The sequence below is a fragment of the Chrysochloris asiatica genome, unplaced genomic scaffold (assembly GCF_000296735.1).
Source record: "Chrysochloris asiatica unplaced genomic scaffold, ChrAsi1.0 scaffold00001, whole genome shotgun sequence".
NCBI lineage: Eukaryota > Metazoa > Chordata > Mammalia > Afrosoricida > Chrysochloridae > Chrysochloris > Chrysochloris asiatica.
Window position 1 is genome coordinate 30637136 of NW_006408519.1, and position 17871 is coordinate 30655006.

General features: G+C 42.3%; 1 protein-coding gene across 1 annotated transcript in view; it reads left to right on the top strand.

The window, feature by feature from the left end:
* FER1L6 (fer-1-like 6 (C. elegans)) overlaps window positions 1–17871 on the top strand; it is a 152086-nt gene that overhangs the window by 100639 nt on the left and 33576 nt on the right. Inside the window, exons 25-31 of the mRNA XM_006830693.1 lie at window positions 4786–5003; window positions 7446–7568; window positions 8276–8310; window positions 9612–9732; window positions 11788–11919; window positions 12780–12905; window positions 14849–14976. Coding sequence (XP_006830756.1) covers window positions 4786–5003; window positions 7446–7568; window positions 8276–8310; window positions 9612–9732; window positions 11788–11919; window positions 12780–12905; window positions 14849–14976 — 883 coding nt within the window. The remainder of the gene's footprint in view (window positions 1–4785; window positions 5004–7445; window positions 7569–8275; window positions 8311–9611; window positions 9733–11787; window positions 11920–12779; window positions 12906–14848; window positions 14977–17871) is intronic.

Consider the following 17871-nt stretch of genomic DNA (forward strand, 5'->3'; position numbering starts at 1 on the left):
TTTTCTTGCGTGTGATATTAATGATGTCATTCAATGATTTCTGCCTTCTGTTGGGTCACCTTTCTTTAGAATGGCCACAATTGATGGATCTTTTCCAATCAGTTGGTCCAGTAGCTATCCTCCAAATATCTTGACATAGATGAGTGAGTGCCTCTAGTACTGCATCAGATTATATATTCTGTTAATTTCTGAAACCTTGTTTTCACCTATGCCTTCAGTGCAGCTTGGACTTCTTCCTTCAATACGATCAGTTCTTGATCATATGGTACCTCTTAAAATGACTGAACATTGACCAATTCTTTTGGTACAGTAATTTGTGTATTTCTTCTGTCTTATTTTGGTGATTTATGCATCATTCAATATTTTGTCAATTTTTGTTAAGTGCTTCTGAGTCAGTTCTGACTCACAGTGACCTTGTATAGGATTTACTAGGAGCAGCTGGTGAGCTTGAACCGCCAACCTTGAGGTTCAAACCCATCTTGCAGTCTAGCACATTAACCCACTGCGCTACACCAGATAATTGAATCCTTCAATATTAAAATCCAGGTTTGAATACTTTCTTCAGTTCTTTTGGCCTAAGAAATGCTGAGCATGTTCTTCCCTTTGGGTTTTCTAATACCAGTCTTTACACATTTCATGATAATATCTGACTTTGTCTTCTCAAACTGCCCTTTGAAATTTTCTGCTCAGCTCTTTTACTAAATTTCCCCCAAGCACTTTGGCTTCTCTATGCTCAAAAGCAACTTTCGGCATCTCTTCTGACATTCACTTTGGTGTTTTCTTCTTTTTCTGTCTTTTCAATTATTTTTTTGTTTTCTTCATATGTGATTGTTCTTGATGTCATCCCACAATTCTTCTGGTCTTCAGTCATTAGTGTCTAATTAATGTCTAATGCATATCTCTAAATTCAGGTGGGGTATATTCCAGGTCATATTTGGTCTCTCTTAGACTTGCTGTGATTTTCTTCAGCTTCAGCCTGAACCTGCATAGGAACAATTGAAGCTCTGTTCCACAGTCTACCACTGGCCTGGTTTTAGCTGATGATATGGAGCTTATCTATCATCTCTCTCCACAGATGTAGTCAATTTGATTCCAGTGTATTCTGTCTGGTGAGGTCCATGTGTCATCTTTTATGTTGTTGAAAAAAAGCATTTGCAATGAATAAGTCACTGGTCTTGCAAAATTGTATCATGCAATCCCCAGCATCGTTTCTTTCACTAAGGACATATTCCAACTACTGATCTTTCCTCTGCATTCCTAATTTTCACATTCTCATCACCATTTCAGATTGAAGAAGTTGGTAGAATTCTTCAATTTCATCATCACTGACTTTAGTGATTCGTGTTTAAATTCCAATAATAGTGGTATTAACTGGTGTCCTTGTAGGTCTATTGACATTATCCTGTCACAGACAGCATTGTACTTCAAGACAGATTTTGAAATGCTCCTTTTGACTATGAATGCAATGCCATTTCTCTTCAGTTGACATTGTAAACCATATGGTTATCTGATTCAAAATGAAAACGGTCAATGCCAGTCCATTTCAGTTCACTGATGCCTAAAATATCAGTCTTCATGGGTTCCATTTCATTTTTTGATGGCTTCCAATTTTCTTAGATGCATATTTTTTATACTCTATGTTCTGATTATTAATGTATGTTACAGCTCTTTCTTCTCATGTTTAGTAGTACCCATCAGCAAATGAAAATCCTAAAAGCTTAACTCCATCCATGTCATTAAGGGCAACTCTGAGGAGGCAAATCTTCCCCAATCATATTTTGAGTGTCTTCCCACCTGAGAGATTGGCACTATATCCAATCCCTATTAAATATGTATCTTTAATTTACATAAATGGAGTGATGCTATTCTCTTAATTCAGTTTCTTACTCTTTTTCATTCGATGATTATTTTGTAAGATACATCCATACTACTGTGTTCATTAGCTTGTTACCATTACCTGCTGCGTCTCTACCTTACTTTCCTTTCCCCTAGTATTGGGTCTTAGGCTGTCTCTAATTCCTGACTTCCACAAACACAGATGTGATGATTATCCATCCCTCCATATGTTCCCTAAGGGAGCATCTGGTGGGAATTTCTCTGGAATATGCAGCCAGGGGTGAGACTACTTGGTCACAGGGAGTCTGCCTTAAGTCTTGCCAGAAGATACTCCAGATGGCTGTACTAGTTCTAGTACTAGGTCAGTGTACTAGCTCAGTGCAGTGGTTAAGCACTCAGCTGCTAACTGAAAGGTCAGTGGTTCTAACCCACCAGCCACAAAATAGGAGAAAGATGTGGCAGTCTGCTAACAGAAGAATTACAGCCTTGGAAACCTTATGGGACAGTTCTACTCTGTCCTACAGGTTTTTGTGAATCGGAATTGACTCACTGACAGTGGATACACCAATCTACACAAGTCTACACTAGTCTACACAAGTCTACACTAGTCTACAACAGTCTATCTTCCTGTCAACAGTGCATCCAGAGCCCCATCTCTCTGTTCTTCTATAGCACCTGCTATTCATCCAACTTTCTGGGGTTTTGTTTTGATTTGATTTTTGGGTTTTGCCACTCTAGTGGGTATAAAATAGCATCTTGTTTTACTTTAGATTTTTCAATTACTAGTAATTTTGTACAACTCTTCATCTGTTTATTGCCAGTCTTGATTTTTTTCCTCTGTTATTTGCCTGTTCACATCCTTTGTCCATACTTTATGTATTTCCTTCTCTTTTTGATTCATGAGCTCTCTATACATCCGATGTTCCACCACTGTCTTTTCTTGCTCTGATGACTGCTGACCTTCTTGATGGCCTCCAGTCTTAACCCATCTGCACTTGATTAGGGCTTAAGGCAGGGATCTGTGGTTTGTGTGAGTGTGTGTGTGTGTGTGTGTGTGTGTGTGTGTGTGTCTTGTTCTCCCAATAGAGGGCACATTTGTTTCTCCAAAGAGTCTGATGGAGTCAAATTGGGAGACATGTCTAAGAAAGCCTTTTACCCTCACAAAGATATGCAGGGGTTTCATAAAGGGGCTTCACCATTTTTCAGTGGTGGAAAACTTCCATTCTTTTAACTCCATTTTTTCATGAACTTTTGGAAACCCCTTCATATTATATTTTGGAGTCCTGGTGTGGCATCATTAGATAAGCACTGGACTTCAAGGTTGGTGGTTCAACCACAAGGTTGGTGGTTCAAACTCACCAGCTGCTCATCGGAAACTATACAGGGTTGCTATGAGTCAGAACTGACTCTACAGCACTTAATAACAACAAAAACATACTATGTTTTATTCCATTGATTTTGTGGCTTTACCTTTTACGTTTAGATTTTTACAGCCATCTGCATTTGTGTATGGCTTAAGGTAGGGTGGGATCCGTGTTTTGTTTTGTTTTACATAGAAGGCACTCTTGTTTCTCCAAAGAGTCCACTAACCAGTCGTTCTTTCTCCATTGGTTTGTACTGCTCTCTTTCTCATAAATCAAGGTACTGTATATCTTGGTCTAGTCTAAGCTTTCTATTCTGCTCCTGGGTATTTCCATCTCTTTGTCCAGCACAGAACATATACCTAAATCTATTGAATTGAATTCACTGTTGAAAGGTCAGCAACTAGGGGAGAGAAACTTAGGAGCCCATGGCAGCCAGGGAGACCCCAGTTTGGAAATGCTTGTATGTTCTGAATTCCATAGAACAAAACCAAGAGAAGAGGACCTTGGGCAGGAAAGAACACTGTTGTCCTTTTTATTAGTTCAACAGCCCAGTTAAGACTCTCACAAGATCCCTGCCAAGCACATGGACTCATGCCCAGAGTTTTACCTACGCTTGGGGAGTTCACAGACCTCTGGAATCTCAAGGACTCTGAGTTAACCCACTAGGGGAAAGACAGTCAATACAGACGACCTATGCCCTAAATCTTCATTTACAGGATGCTGATGAGCATGGTTGATTAAAACTTTTCTGAGGGATAAGTAACAAGCACAACCATTCATCGATGACCTGATGTAATGTAGATACATTGAGTACCTGATGTAATGCCAAATGCATGACATCATAGTCTCATTTAATCCTCTAGTGAGCTGGGTATTTTCCCTGTTTTATAAATAAGGATAGTGAGGTTCAGAGATATTAGGAACTTGTCAGTTTTATTCCCCAACCTGTCTGATTCCCTGTAATGGGCTCCTGAGTTGACCACCTGGCTTAGTTATCTAGCGCTGCTGTAACAGAGGTATTGCAAGTAGATGACTTTAATAAGTAGAAATTTACTGTCTCTCAGTTCAGGAGGCTAGAAGTCCAAATTCAGAACGCCAGCTCTTGAGAAAGGCTTTCTCTTGGTGTTTGCTCTGGGGAAGGTCCTGCATCAGCAACTGTAGGTCTAACATTCCTTAGTGATCTCTATGTGCATCAATCTTCTCCTGCATCTAGGGGCTTCACAGTGCAGGGACCAGATCCAAAGGACCCAGTCCACTGCTAGGTCTTCTGTCTTGGTGGCAGCAGGTTCTTCTGAGCTCTGCTTGCTTGTTTAAACTCGCTCGTTGATATCTCAAAAGACATTGACTCAAGACACAGACTAATCTTGTATATTGCATCCAGCTTCATCAACATCATAGAAGTGAGAATTTACAACACAGAAGATAATTACATCAGATCAGAGCTGATCACATCTGATCACAGCAGAGGGCTGGTAGTGATTACATAACTGCCAAGCCACTGAGAATTCTGGACACCTACTCTGGGGGGATAGATACCGCCCTACAATGCAACCCCAGTTGCTCACCTGATGTGCTATCATTCCAGCTATTTCAGATTTGCTAATAGCCGCTGGGCACCCCAAGTCTCCCAGCTCGTCCCAGGAGCGCCGGACAGATCACATCTATGTGGATGTTGAGCCTCCTTCCACAGTGGTGCCTGACTCCACCCAGGCCACTCTGATTGATGTCCCTGACTCATCCCCCATTCTGGAGCCCCAACGCAAGTCCTCAGCTCCAGAGCCACCCAAAGGTGGAAAAACTAAGGTCAGAATGCAATTCCCTTGCCATATTTACAAGGCTCATTAGAGTGTTCATTGGATGTTCTAGATACTAATCTTCCCAGCACTAACTCTATGACCTTCACAGTTCTGAGCATCAGCTTCCCATCTGTAAAATGGGAATAATAATATCCACTTTACAGCATTGTTGTGAAGATCAGATACATCAATGTAAATGAAATTATTCACCTAATGTTGAGGATATTTAAACAGAAAATCTTCAGAAAGTTATAGCTTGGAAAGCCCTTTATCTAGGACTATTCTATTAATATTTAGAATCAAATTCTGGGCAAGGTCAGGAGCCCTGGTGGCCTAGCAGACTGCTAACTGACAGGTTGGTGGTTTGAACCCACCAGCTGCTTCAAGGGAGAAAGGTATAGTTGCATCTGCTTCTGTAACAATCTGTGGCCTTGGAAGCCCAGTGGGGCAGTTCTACTCTGTTCTGTAGGGTCGCTATGAGTCAGAATTAACGTGAGAGCAGTGGGATATTTTGAGTTTGGTTTGTGCAAGGTCATGTGGAACCAAAAGATTATGTCTTCTGGGTTCTCAGCTGAGGGGAGGGGACATGAACAGGCACACAAGGAACCATCAAACAAGGATATGATTAATGTTTCTACATCATAAATTTGAGTACAAAATCCTGGAGAATCTGTTAAACTAAAGGAGGAGGCAGCTTCAAGAAAATCTTTAAAGCATTGCATGACCAACAAATGGTAAAGGTTGAAATAAAAACCAAACTTCCCCCAATCAAAAAAAAAAAAGGCAAACTTGTAGTTGTCAACTCAATTTGGTCTCAGTGACCCTGTCGAACAGAGAACTGCCCCATAGGGTTCCCAAGGCTGCAGTCTTGACGGAAGGAGACAGACTGCCACATCTTTCTCTTACAGAGCAGCTGGTAGGTTCAAATCACTGACCTCTTAGTTAGCAGCTGAGCACTTAGCCACTGTGCCACCAGAGATCCTTGAAATAAAGAGCATTGTTGTTGTTAAGTGCCATCAAGTCAGTTCCAACTCGTAGTGACCCTATATAGGGTTTATGAGAAGCAGTTGGTGAGCTTGGACCACTGATTTTGCAGTTCAAACTAACCTTGCAGTCCACTGCATTAATTCATAGCACCATACTGGGTCTCCTGAAATAAAGAGCCAAGGAAGATAAATGAGTAATATTTATTCAGGCTCTTCCCATCACGTCTATGCTCAACGTGATCCTCTGTGACCAGGCTCTCTCGTCCCACCAGCATCGCACCTGTCACTTTATATTGGAATTCTCAGTTGAGGTGTTTGTGGCCGGTGAGTCCAGCAGGTCAGGGATGATGCGTTGACAACTCCATATCCTCTGCACTTGCTGCAGTGCTCGGCATATAGTTGGTATTCCGCTATGTCCAGGAGACTGAGTGAATGACGGTACGTGATGAAACTCACCTAGGGCACCTGTCTTCTCCCAGCTGCCATGCGTATATTACTGCCACTCTAACCTCCGGGCATGTAGATAATGCTGCTGTTAAGTGCTGTGGAGTCATTTCCAACTTAATAGGTGCCATTTAGTTGTTCCTGTTTAAATGTGAAACAAACAACGGCAACAAAATTGGAAACAATGCTACCAGGACTTCACCTATTGGATGTCACTGAATCCTCACAACAGTGAAGTAGAGTAAACTGAGAGTCACAAGTTAAAGTGTTTAATATATAGTTAATAGTGTGCCATCCAGTTAATAGGATATGCACTGGACTGTGAACCACAAAGTCAACGGTTCAAACCCACCAGATGCTCCTTGGAAACCCTATACAGCGTCTCTATGAGTCGAAACCGACTTGAGGACACTAGCAGCAGTAAATGACCTGTCTGACGTGATTGCCCATTCTACTATACCACACTGTGTAAGGAAGCTTTAAAAAGTTCATAGAAAAGTAGAATTGAAATATCATGGAATTCTTCCATAAACTTTTGAAGCCCCCTTGTATGACATAGTTGAGCACTCATTAATTGCGTGCCTGTCTTCGCTACTGAACTGTTGCTGTTGTTATGTTCCATCGAGTCGATTCCGATCCATAGTGACCCTGTATAGGGTTTCCGAGGAGCAGCTGGTGAACTTGAACTGCCGACTTTGCAGTTCAAACGGCTTTGCAGTCTGGTGCATTAACCCACAGAGCCACACCAGGAACTGTAAGTGTTCCAATATGGGATTGTGTGTAATTCCACTAACATCCCAAACATAAAGCACAATGTGTGACATCCACTCAGTAAACATTTGTTGATCGAATGAGTGGACTGTTAAACTTTCATTTATTGAAATGATAGAGAACTGAGAGCACAAAGCCTCCATCTGCTTCAACAGACACCAGTATGTTCTCTTTCCCAGCTAACCATTGGCCATCAGTATGAGCTCCATGAGGCCTTAACCACTAACCCATCCCTTGTCTCTTGCCAGGATTCTGGAAAACCTTCCCGGAGGTCAACTAAAAGAAAAAAGAGGACCATAGCAGATGAATCTGCTGAAAACGTCATTGACTGGTGGTCTAAGTATTATGCCTCCCTGAAGAAAGCACAGAAGGTATGGTGTCCCCTGGCTATGACAATCAAGGGCCTCAGGAGAAAACACAGCAACTTCTACCTTCCCACATTCCACATGCCCTCTCTAGCTCCACGGCCATTTTTAAATCCCCCTCTCCTAGGCCCGTGGTGGGTGTGGGTCTCTTCATTGCCACTGCCACTGCTATGTGCCATCAAATCAGTTCTGACTATAACCCTGTGTAGAGTTTCCAAGGCTGTAACGATTCACGGGAGCAGACAGCCTCCTCTTTCTCATGTGGAGTGGCTGCAGGATCATAAAGGCTGGCAGGACCAGGGACCTGGGATTATCTAGTCCCCCACTTGAGCTAGAGCTGGCTCCAGGACACAAATTCTATTAGAAAGGTTAGAAGGTAGTTAAGTCCAGCACAACACTTGAAGGTTCTGTCTACCAGTCTGACTCAGAAGAAGAAATGGGGCCTCAGGAGAGGTGAGTATCAGTGATTGGGCCTCTGGTCCAAGGGCTCCAAGGCTTCAGCAGGATCCTAAGGGAAACTGTCAAGTGGAGAGAAGTAGCCTTGGCCTTAGAAAGTGGGATACTCTGCAGGATCTCACAGGTCTCTGCAGTGAACTGTCATTTAGAGAATGCTCTGGCTGTGACACCTCTGGGATGATGGAGTAAGAATGGTTAGTAGTCAGGATGAAGACATTGGGCATAGTCAATTAACCATCTCCTTCTTCTCTCTAAAGGCAAAGGAGAGCAATTCCAAGCAGCAAACAGGTAAGTAGCTGTTCTGAGGACATTTGGACATAAGAACATGGGCCATTTTGGTGTGAAAATTGTGAAATGGAAGACAAGGCTGGTGTATCAGAGCTTAACCTCTTCATCTCCCAATTGAGGAAACATTTTCCAGTAGATGACAAGACTAAAATGAGTACAGGGCTGGTTTGAGCTGGACTGGGACCAGATCCCAGGTCTCCTGAATCCAGTTCAGTGCTGAAATTGACTCCTTGGTTCCTGTCTCTACATTAACAGTCTTAACGTAGAAAAAGCATAGTAAAAAGAGGCACACACTGGAAGGCCAGGCCAAAACCAACACAATCAGCTTTAAATAGGGCGTGTGCAAAGGTCTGGAATCAGGTTCCAAAACTCAGTTTACAAGGTCTGGAGAGATCTGGTTTGGCAGAAACTCAAATGGAAGAGGCTTAGAATTTGAAATGGCCACAAAGTTGATTCAAGCCAACCGTAGGTCTTGGCCTAAAGACAGCAGTGAACCAAGCAGCCTATGCTGTTTCAGAGAACACTTAGAGAAGAAAGAAATGGGAGCCAGCTCAGTTCTTCAGGCCACTCATAGTTACCATCTGAATTCTAAGACCACCCCATGGCAGTCTCATATTGCAGATGATGAAACAGAGACACAAGGAAGTCAAGTAACTTGTCCAAGGTTACACAGCTAGAAGGTAGTGGCAGTGTAACTCCAGAGTCTGCCATTAAAAATTTATGGACTAATCTCATTATAATAACTACAACAATAGAGTCAAACATAGCAATGTTCATGAAGATGGAACTTTTTGTGTTCTTATATGTAAGATTGCTATGAATGGTAATTAGCAAGCTTACATGACTTTGTGCAAGATCTATCTTGAACATTATAAGACTCATTACTCAATTAGGGCTAGCTAGATCACCACCCATCTCCCTAAAAAGAATATGATCTGAAAGAGGGTATAACCGTAAGCTTTGCAGTCAATTCGTCCCGGGTGTGTTTTCTGCTAGTTGAATGCCTTTAAGCAAATTGCCTGAGCTCTCTGGCCCTAATGTAATGTGCTCTAACAACTATGGTGGGCCAGCACCTTGCCAGGCTCAAGCATTCTTTCCATTGCATTTCCATGTGACTAGCATTCCCTGGGGTTGTGCAGTGCCCTGTTTGCAGGACGGTACTTGCGACCCTACAGCAAAATGTCACCATTTCTTTTTTTAAAAGAAGGTTCATGAAGAATGCCAGAGTGAAGAGAAAAAGTAGTTTGGTTTTGTTCTTTCTAATCTCAGCAGCCATGAGACATCTAACTATATCCTCTGCATACCCACAGAGGCACAAACAGACCACGTGGTGGTAGATATAGAAGACGGCCCAAAGAAGAAGAAAGACAAAATGCTCAAGAAGAAAGTCAAAGAAGATGACATCCCCAACCTCGCTGTGTTACAGGTGTGGGCAAAGTCATGTTTACCATGGGTTACATGAGCAGTGCAGAAGCTAGGCTTCTTTTATATCTATTCAGTGGGTGCCATTGATTAGATTCTAACTCCTGTTGACTCTGGGTGATTGAGCAGAATTTCCCCATAGGGTTTTCTAGGCTGTAATCTTTATGGGAGTAAATTGTCAGACCTTTCTCCCACGTAGCTGCTACGTACGATTGAACTGCCAATCTTTTGATTTTTTGCGGTCATTTCTAGTAATGTCTTTATTTTCACTGATTTATTTTGTCTTTATTATAATCATCGCTGCACAGAAATTCATTGCAAGAAAACAAGCGTGTAATCAAAGACAATGGAGCTTACTAATTTTCTAGTTTTACATCTTCATATTGTGAAGAGACATAACTTAATTGTTTAGCTTAAGTCCAGTGAGGGAATTTCCCATCTCTGTATTTCCTTGGCTCACCTCTTTGAGCTTGACATCATCACACACTGTGCATGCACTCAAAACAGCAGGAGTGTTAACTTTAAATGAAGTTGCCTCAATCTTAACACTGTTGTTGTTAAGTGCCACTGAGTTGGTTCCAACGCATAACGACCATGTATAAGGTTTTCCAAAGAACAACTGGTGAGTTTGAATGCTGACCTTATAGTTCAAACTGGTCTTGAGGTCCAGTGCTTTAAGTCTACAGTACCACACAGATATTAGCTAAAGGTGTATTTACGGTATGTAATTAATTATGTAGCCACATAAGTATGAACATTATGTAGCTTAGATAAAGCAATTTGGATAGAAAATTTGAATAAGTAATTGAATGATGTTACAAAACCTAAAATCAATGTGATTTGCATTTCTAAAATGGATATATAATTTCCCACTTGGGAAATCCAGTTCTATATACATTATAATAAAAACCAATATTCTATCACTTTATGTTGTTGTGTACCATCAAGTCGGTTCCTACCCATAATAACCCTGTGTAGTGTTTCCAAGGCAGTGAGAAAAGTCCTGTCTTTCTCCCTAAGAACAGTTAGTAGATTTGAACTGCTGACCTTGTGGTTAGTAGCCCAACATACAACCCACTAGGCCACAGGGCTTCTCCTATCACCTTTGTGTTGTTGTTAAGTGTCATCAAGTCGGTTCTGACCCATAGCGACCCTGTATAGGGTTTTCTAAAGAGTGGCTGGTGAGCTTGTACTGCTGACCTGACTTTGCAGCCCAGTGCATTAACTCACAGCACCACACCAGGACTTTATATATGTTAGTAATTAGATACTTGATGAACTTTTCATTAATTTTAATTTCCTAAAAATACTATGGAGTCCTGGTGTGGTGCTGTAGGATAATGCATTGGACTGTGAAAAGTCAGTTTAAACTGCAAGGTTGGTGGTTCAAACCCACCAGCATTTCCTCGGAAACCCTATACATACAGGGTTGCTATGAGTTGGAACTAACTTGATGGCACTTAACAACAATAACAACAAAATGTTATAGTCTATAGCCAACAACAAGGAGCCCTGGTAGTGTAGTGGGTTATACATTGGGCTGCTAACCACAAGGTCAGCAGTTCAAGTTCACCAGGCACCCCATAGGAGAAAAGCGAGGCTCTCTGCTCCTGTCAATATTTACAGCTTTGGAAACCCTATATGGGGTCTCTACAGCTCCACGACACCACCACCACCATGCCATCACCACAGCCAACAACCAGTGACATTAATTACCTATTAAAAGACTAGTCATAGTTATACCTATATATTTTTAAGTTTTGGTTAAACTATGCAAGGGGGCTTCCAAACGTTCATGGAACAATTCCATTTTTCCATGAGACTTTAAGTCTCTTTATATTCTCAGAATGTCAAAGTTCATTGAAAATTGTATAAATTTCAGAGTATGCTAGGAATCGTGAATCCATCATGGTTCTATTATTGCTACAGATAAATTAAAAATCTAATGGTCTATTAGATTTTTTTCCCAATGGGCATATAACAAGGCTAATTGTAGACTATCCTGATGTTTCTCATTAAATCCTTCTTCTTAGCACAATCTTCTCCCTTCTCTCTAAAGATATATGATGATGATCTTGAGAGCAAATTCAACAATTTTGAAGACTGGGTGAAAACCTTTGAGCTATTCAGAGGCAAGTCTACAGAAGAAGACCACAGCCTTGATGGGGATCGAGTCATAGGGAAGTTTAAGGTGGGCTCTAGTACCAGCCTTTGTCTTTGGCTCTCCCTTCCCAGAAATGTCAGACACCCCCTACTTCTGTCAATGGGATTCTGGGGTGTGGGGTCGGTGTAGAGAAATTCATTCATTTTTACTCAAGACCCTCTCTAGAGCCCCATAAGACCAAGCCCCAGTCTCTTGAGATATTTTCATGTATGCTCAGTGAAATGGGTTAGAACTCAATGTAGTGAAATACAAGGAGACCAGCTCATTGTATGAAAGGATCACTGAAGTTTACTTTGCCCAAATGCATCCTTCATGCAGACTGCCTATTGGACAAATAAGCTAAACCTTTCTGGAACACTTTTGGTGTCAACTTCACAAAGTAGTAGCTAACATTTACTATGAGCCTACGTTATACTCCAGAGTCTTTTACATGCAGTGTGGTGTGTTGGAAATAGTACGGGTGTTGTATGTTTGCCAATCTGGATTTAAATCCCAGTTATAAAACTACCTAGCTTCATGATCTTTAACAGTGTACTTAGCTGCCCTGATCCTCTCTTGCTGCATCTGGAAACAGGATATTGGGGTCAGGACTGAATGAGATCATGAGGGAAAGTATTGGCATCACAGCCTGCATGTAAGGTTCTCAAGATCCCATCTGACCTTCCTGTGAGAAAGATGTCCATGCACCCTCATGAAGGTAACATGAAGAATCTCAGCTGCAAGCAGGTTATGTGACTTGTCCGAGGAGATCCAGCTGATAAGCATGGCATTAGCCCAGGTCCTGCTGGGACACAGCCTGTGCTCCTTCTTCCAGCACTGAGCGCTGTGTGATTTTTGAGGAGACTTGGGACCATCCTGTTTCAATGGGTTGCTCTTTATGGTTCCAGGGCTCCTTCTGCATCTACAAAAGCCCTGAGGATTCCAACACTGAGGACACTGGGCAGCTAAGAATCCAGCAAGGGATCCCACCCAACTACTCAGTCAAAGTTCTGATCCGTGTGTACATTGTGGCGGTGAGTCATCCTTATCTATGCTGAGGGTCATAGAGTTTCTCTCAGGCTGGCAGGGGATAGATTTCCTAGGCATCTAGGATGGCCCTGGGTAGCTTTCTTTGTCTTCTGTGGTTATCTGCTAGCTGAGAAAGATACAGAATAGGACTGAAGCAGAAAGTTCAAAGTCAAGGCAGTTAGAGGAAGAGCCAGGATAGAAGAGGGCAGCTGCCATTGTGAAACCCTTCCCTTGTGGTCAGACCTCCACAGAAATTTCCTTTTGAATATATTTCCAAGAAAAACTTGATCTCCCCTAAGAGTTGTTGGCGTTAAATGCCGTCAAGTCAGTTCCAACTCATAGTGACCCTGTATAAGGTTTCCTTGGAGCAACTGGTGGGTTTGGACCACTGGCCTTGAAGTTAGCAGTCTGGTGCTAATGCTACAGGACTCCACGATAATTGTTGTTGTGTGCTGCTGCTGCTGGTGGTGGTGGTGGTGGTGGTGGTGGTTTTGTGCTGTTGAGTCAGTTCTAACTCATGGAGAACTTCTGTAGGGTTTCTGAGGCTGTAAATCTTTAAAGGAGCAGAACGCCTCCTCTTTCTCCTGCAGAGCAGCTGGTGGATTAGAACTGCTGACGTTGTCATTCACAGCCCAATACATAACCCATTACGCCACCAGAGCTGCTTCAGGGTAGTTGTTGTTGTGTTAACTGCTGTCGAGTTGATTCTGACTCATAGCAACCCTATGAGGGGTGGCTAGTGAACTTGAACCGCCAATCTTGTGGTTCAAACTGACCTTGCAGTCCAGTGCATTAACCCACAGCTCCACCTAGGACTCTTTATTTTTGGAAAAAGCAAATTATTTCTCTCTGGATACACTTAACCTGAGTTGGAAATGAAATCTAAATGGAAGAGATTTTAATCATGAAAGTAATTCTCAAAATATACACAATAAGAGTAGGAAATATAATTATAAAACTTTCTGACTTGGTTACCAGGATGCTCAGGATCAAAGCTGATGCTCAATCAAAGCAATTGTATGAACGTTTATGGTTCATGTGTTTATTTCCATCTCTTAACTTTGGACTTGGAAAATCTTATTTGATTGTACCAATATTATTATTATATTAAGTCTTTGCTTAAATTGCCTTAATCCTTTTTTAAGAAACATAAATTAAATAAAACAAAGTAAAGATGAATCATTCTTTAACTCTAAGAGAGAACTAGATGTTCTTCTATCCAGCTCTGCTTATGTTCTTCATCATTGTCAACATCCCCATCACCATGTGCCAGGTGTGTCCAGTCACTAGGGATGGGATGTTGTGAGGAAAGGACACAGTCTCTACCTTCAAGGAAATCACAGTCTAGTTGGAAAGATTAGAAGGATTTGTCAAGACTCATTGGCGATGCCAGATGGTTGTTGTTAAGTGCCATTGAGTCGGTTGTGACCCATAGTGACCCTATATAGGGTTTCCTAGGAGTGGCTGGTAAGCTTGGGTGACACTGACAATTTTAACAGCAAAATGGAGAGGCTAATGCAGTTCTTAACCTACACTGCCCATTCAGATTACCTAGGGAGCTTTAAAAATCCCTTTGCCCAGAACCAATTCATTTAGACTATCTGGTAATCAAAAAGGAGACCTGATGGTTCTGTAGGTTAAGCGTTGGGTTGCTAACCACCAGATCAGTGGTCCAAACTCACCACCTTTGCACAGGAGGGACATGAAGCTGTCTGCTCCTATAATGTTCCAGTGAAGATGGACAAACTCAGAAACCCACACAGGACAGGTCATTTCTACTCCATCCTGTAGGGTCGCTATGAGCTGGAATCCACTTTATTGCAGGGACCAAACTCAGGCATCAGCAATTATTTATTTATTTATTTTTAGCTTCTAGTTGAATCCGGTGTGCAAATAACACTGATGAACATCATCGACTAAAGGAGCTTTCTTTTTCTCCCCCTCGCAGGCATTTAATCTTAGCCCTGCTGATCCAGATGGGAAATCCGATCCCTACATTGTGGTCAAACTTGGCAAAACGGAAATCAAAGACCGGGAAAAATATATCCCCAAACAACTGAACCCAGTATTTGGAAGGTCAGTGGCCCTCTGGCCTGCATCACCCTATCCATTCTGTGCTTGCTGCTTCCCTGTTTCTGGGGCTCACGGGGCAGGTTGGTACTGCAGTGTGCATGGCTGATGATCCAACGATGACAGCTCTTTTGATAGCAGCAACCACACTTGCATTCCAGGAGGGCCAAATTCTCTCCTTGGTCCCCTCAGGAATTTAGTGGTGCACGATGATCTCTGTGTCCTTGGTTTCCCAATAATGGTCTCCTGGGTCAGTGATTCTAAGGGGCAGTTTGAAGGGTCGTTGGATTCTGTTTCCTGCCTTTGGACTGGTTGAGGTTTCTGTTATACAAAGGTGACTAAGGCACAGGGAGGTTAAGAAACTTATTCAAGATCACACAATGTTTAAGTGGAGGATAACCAGAAATTTGAACTTCTGTTTCTTACCAAAGGGTTTTTTCTACCATTTGAGGTGACCTCTAAGGTCAAAGGAGTCCTGGTGTGGTGCTGTGGGTAATGCACCAGACTGCAAAGCCCATTTGAACTGCAAGGTTGGTGGTTCAAGCTCACCAGCTTCTCCTTGGAAACCCCATACTTGGGTCAGAACCAACTCGATGGCACTTAACAACAACTAAGGTCAAAATGTTGAACTGTGTCCCTCAGTTGTTTTCTTGCAAAATGTTTTTAAACTCATGGTATTTTGTATGTGTAAGTGGGCAAAGCATTCTCCAGTTTAGGACAATCCTGCTGCCTCCATTTGTCTTCTAACAGAGTGTCTGTCACACATTCAGGATCCCTGTTTGGTCCTGGAAAATGTCTGAGTTTGTGCTCCTGGTTTCCATTAACCTTAGAGTCAAGCAGATCTGGTCATTTTGTTTCTTCCACCTACTAGCTGTCTAACTTGATACAGATGGCTGACTTCTCTGATCCTAGGGTCTATCATTGGTAAAGCAGCAATAGTGACACCAGACTCCCAGAATCCTTTAGAAGATTTAACATTCTCTGTGCCAGCAGCACAAAGGAGATAGTTGAAAATCATTAGCTTCTTCTCATCCCCCTACCCCTTGATAATCATTTTAACAATGGGCACGTTTTGGTATTGCTGTTGTTAGGTGCCGTCTATTCGATTCTGACTCCCAGTGATCCTCTGCACAACAGAATGAAACACTGCCCAGTCCTGCGCCATCCCCACAATTGTTACGGGCCCACTGCTGCTGCCACTGTACCAACACACTTTATTGAGGGTCTTCCTCTTTTTTTGTTGACCCATGGCCAGCATGATGTCCTTCTCCAGTTACTGGTCCCTTCTGATAGCATGTTCAAAATTTGCGAGACAAACTTTCCTTTGTCTCACCATCCTGACTTCTAAGAGCATTTTGGCTACACTTCAAGAAAGACAGAGTGGACCATTCTTCTAGCTTTGTCTTTGTATGCCATTGCTTTAGTTTCGACGCATATCAGCCTTGTGTAGGGTTTCTGTGGAGCAGCTAGTGGGTTTGAACTGCCAGCCTTGTGTTTAGCAGTCCAGTGCTGATCCTACAGCGTCACACCAGTAGTCCTTCGATAGTCCCCACTATTCAACATTCTTCACTAGCACCAGAATTCAAAGGCATCAATTCTTCAGTCTTATTTATTCATTATCTTGCTTTCCGTTGCATACAAGGTTATTGAAACTATGAAGGTTTGGTCTCAAAGTGAATCTTTGCATTTTAACGCTTGGAAGATATCTTTTGCAACAGATTTTCCCAATGTGATATGTTGTTTGGTTTCTGAACTGCTGATCATGGGTGTTGATTGTGGATCCAAGTAAAATGAAATCTTTGACAACTCAAAGGTTTTCTGCATTTATTAGGATGTTGCCTATTAGTCCAGTTATGAGGATTGTTGTTTTCTTTATGTTGAGGTGGAGTCCACACTAAAGTCTTTGAGCTTCATCAGAGTGCTGCTTCAAGCCCTCTTTGCTTTCAGCAAGCAAGGTTATGTTATCTGAAGTGTATTTCATTTCTTTTTATCTGGAATACCTAAGAGTATGGGAGGAAATTTCCATCAACCTCATTTTAAATCATTTACATATTTGTGATCAACTTGGATCCACTCACATTCGCTCAGCACCAGCCTCTTAAATTATTTTGCTCCTGAAGAAACGAGGCAATAAACGATCTTGCCTGTTCAGACTAACAAGAGTGATTTAAAATGATGGTGCCAGGGAAATTTACCCTGTGTTGTCCCTGTTCCCAGAGATGATCTTTATCACCTGTGGTTTATGCAATGAGCACTACAATCTTTCAAGCACTTAGCTTGTTTTGCCACAGTGACTTGACTTTTACTGGTTTTATTGCCCCATTTTATGGTCATGAGAAACAAAAGAGGATGATACAATATTCTCTTCTGCTTTTGGACATGCAGGGCTTCTTCCAGAAGTCTCTATCTGTTGACATTTGGTTGGATGCGTATATAATTGTCATCATGACTAAATTGCTCTCTAAATTCCAAAGTGTTCCAAAGGAGGAAGGAAGGGACTTGTGGGACTGACTGGGGCCTGGGGATCACTCTTCAAGGGCCTCACTGCTTCACTGTTCCCAAGAGGATATAACAGGCTCTGCCCTCCTATGGAAGGAGCTCTGGTAGCATAGTGGTTACAAATTGGGCTGCTAACCTCAAGGTCAGCAGTTTGAAACTACCAGCTGTTCCGCAGGAGAAAGATGAGGCTTTCTGCTCCCATCAAGATTTACAGCTTTGGAAACCCTGTACAGGGTCTCTATGAGTCAGAACCGACTCCACGGCACATAACCACCACCCACCACCCTCCTATGGAGTCCTGGTGTGATGCTGTGGGCTAATGCGTCAGACTGCAAAGTTGTTTGAACTGCAAGGTTGGTGGTTCAAGCTCACCAGCTGCTCCTTGGAAACACTATACAGGGT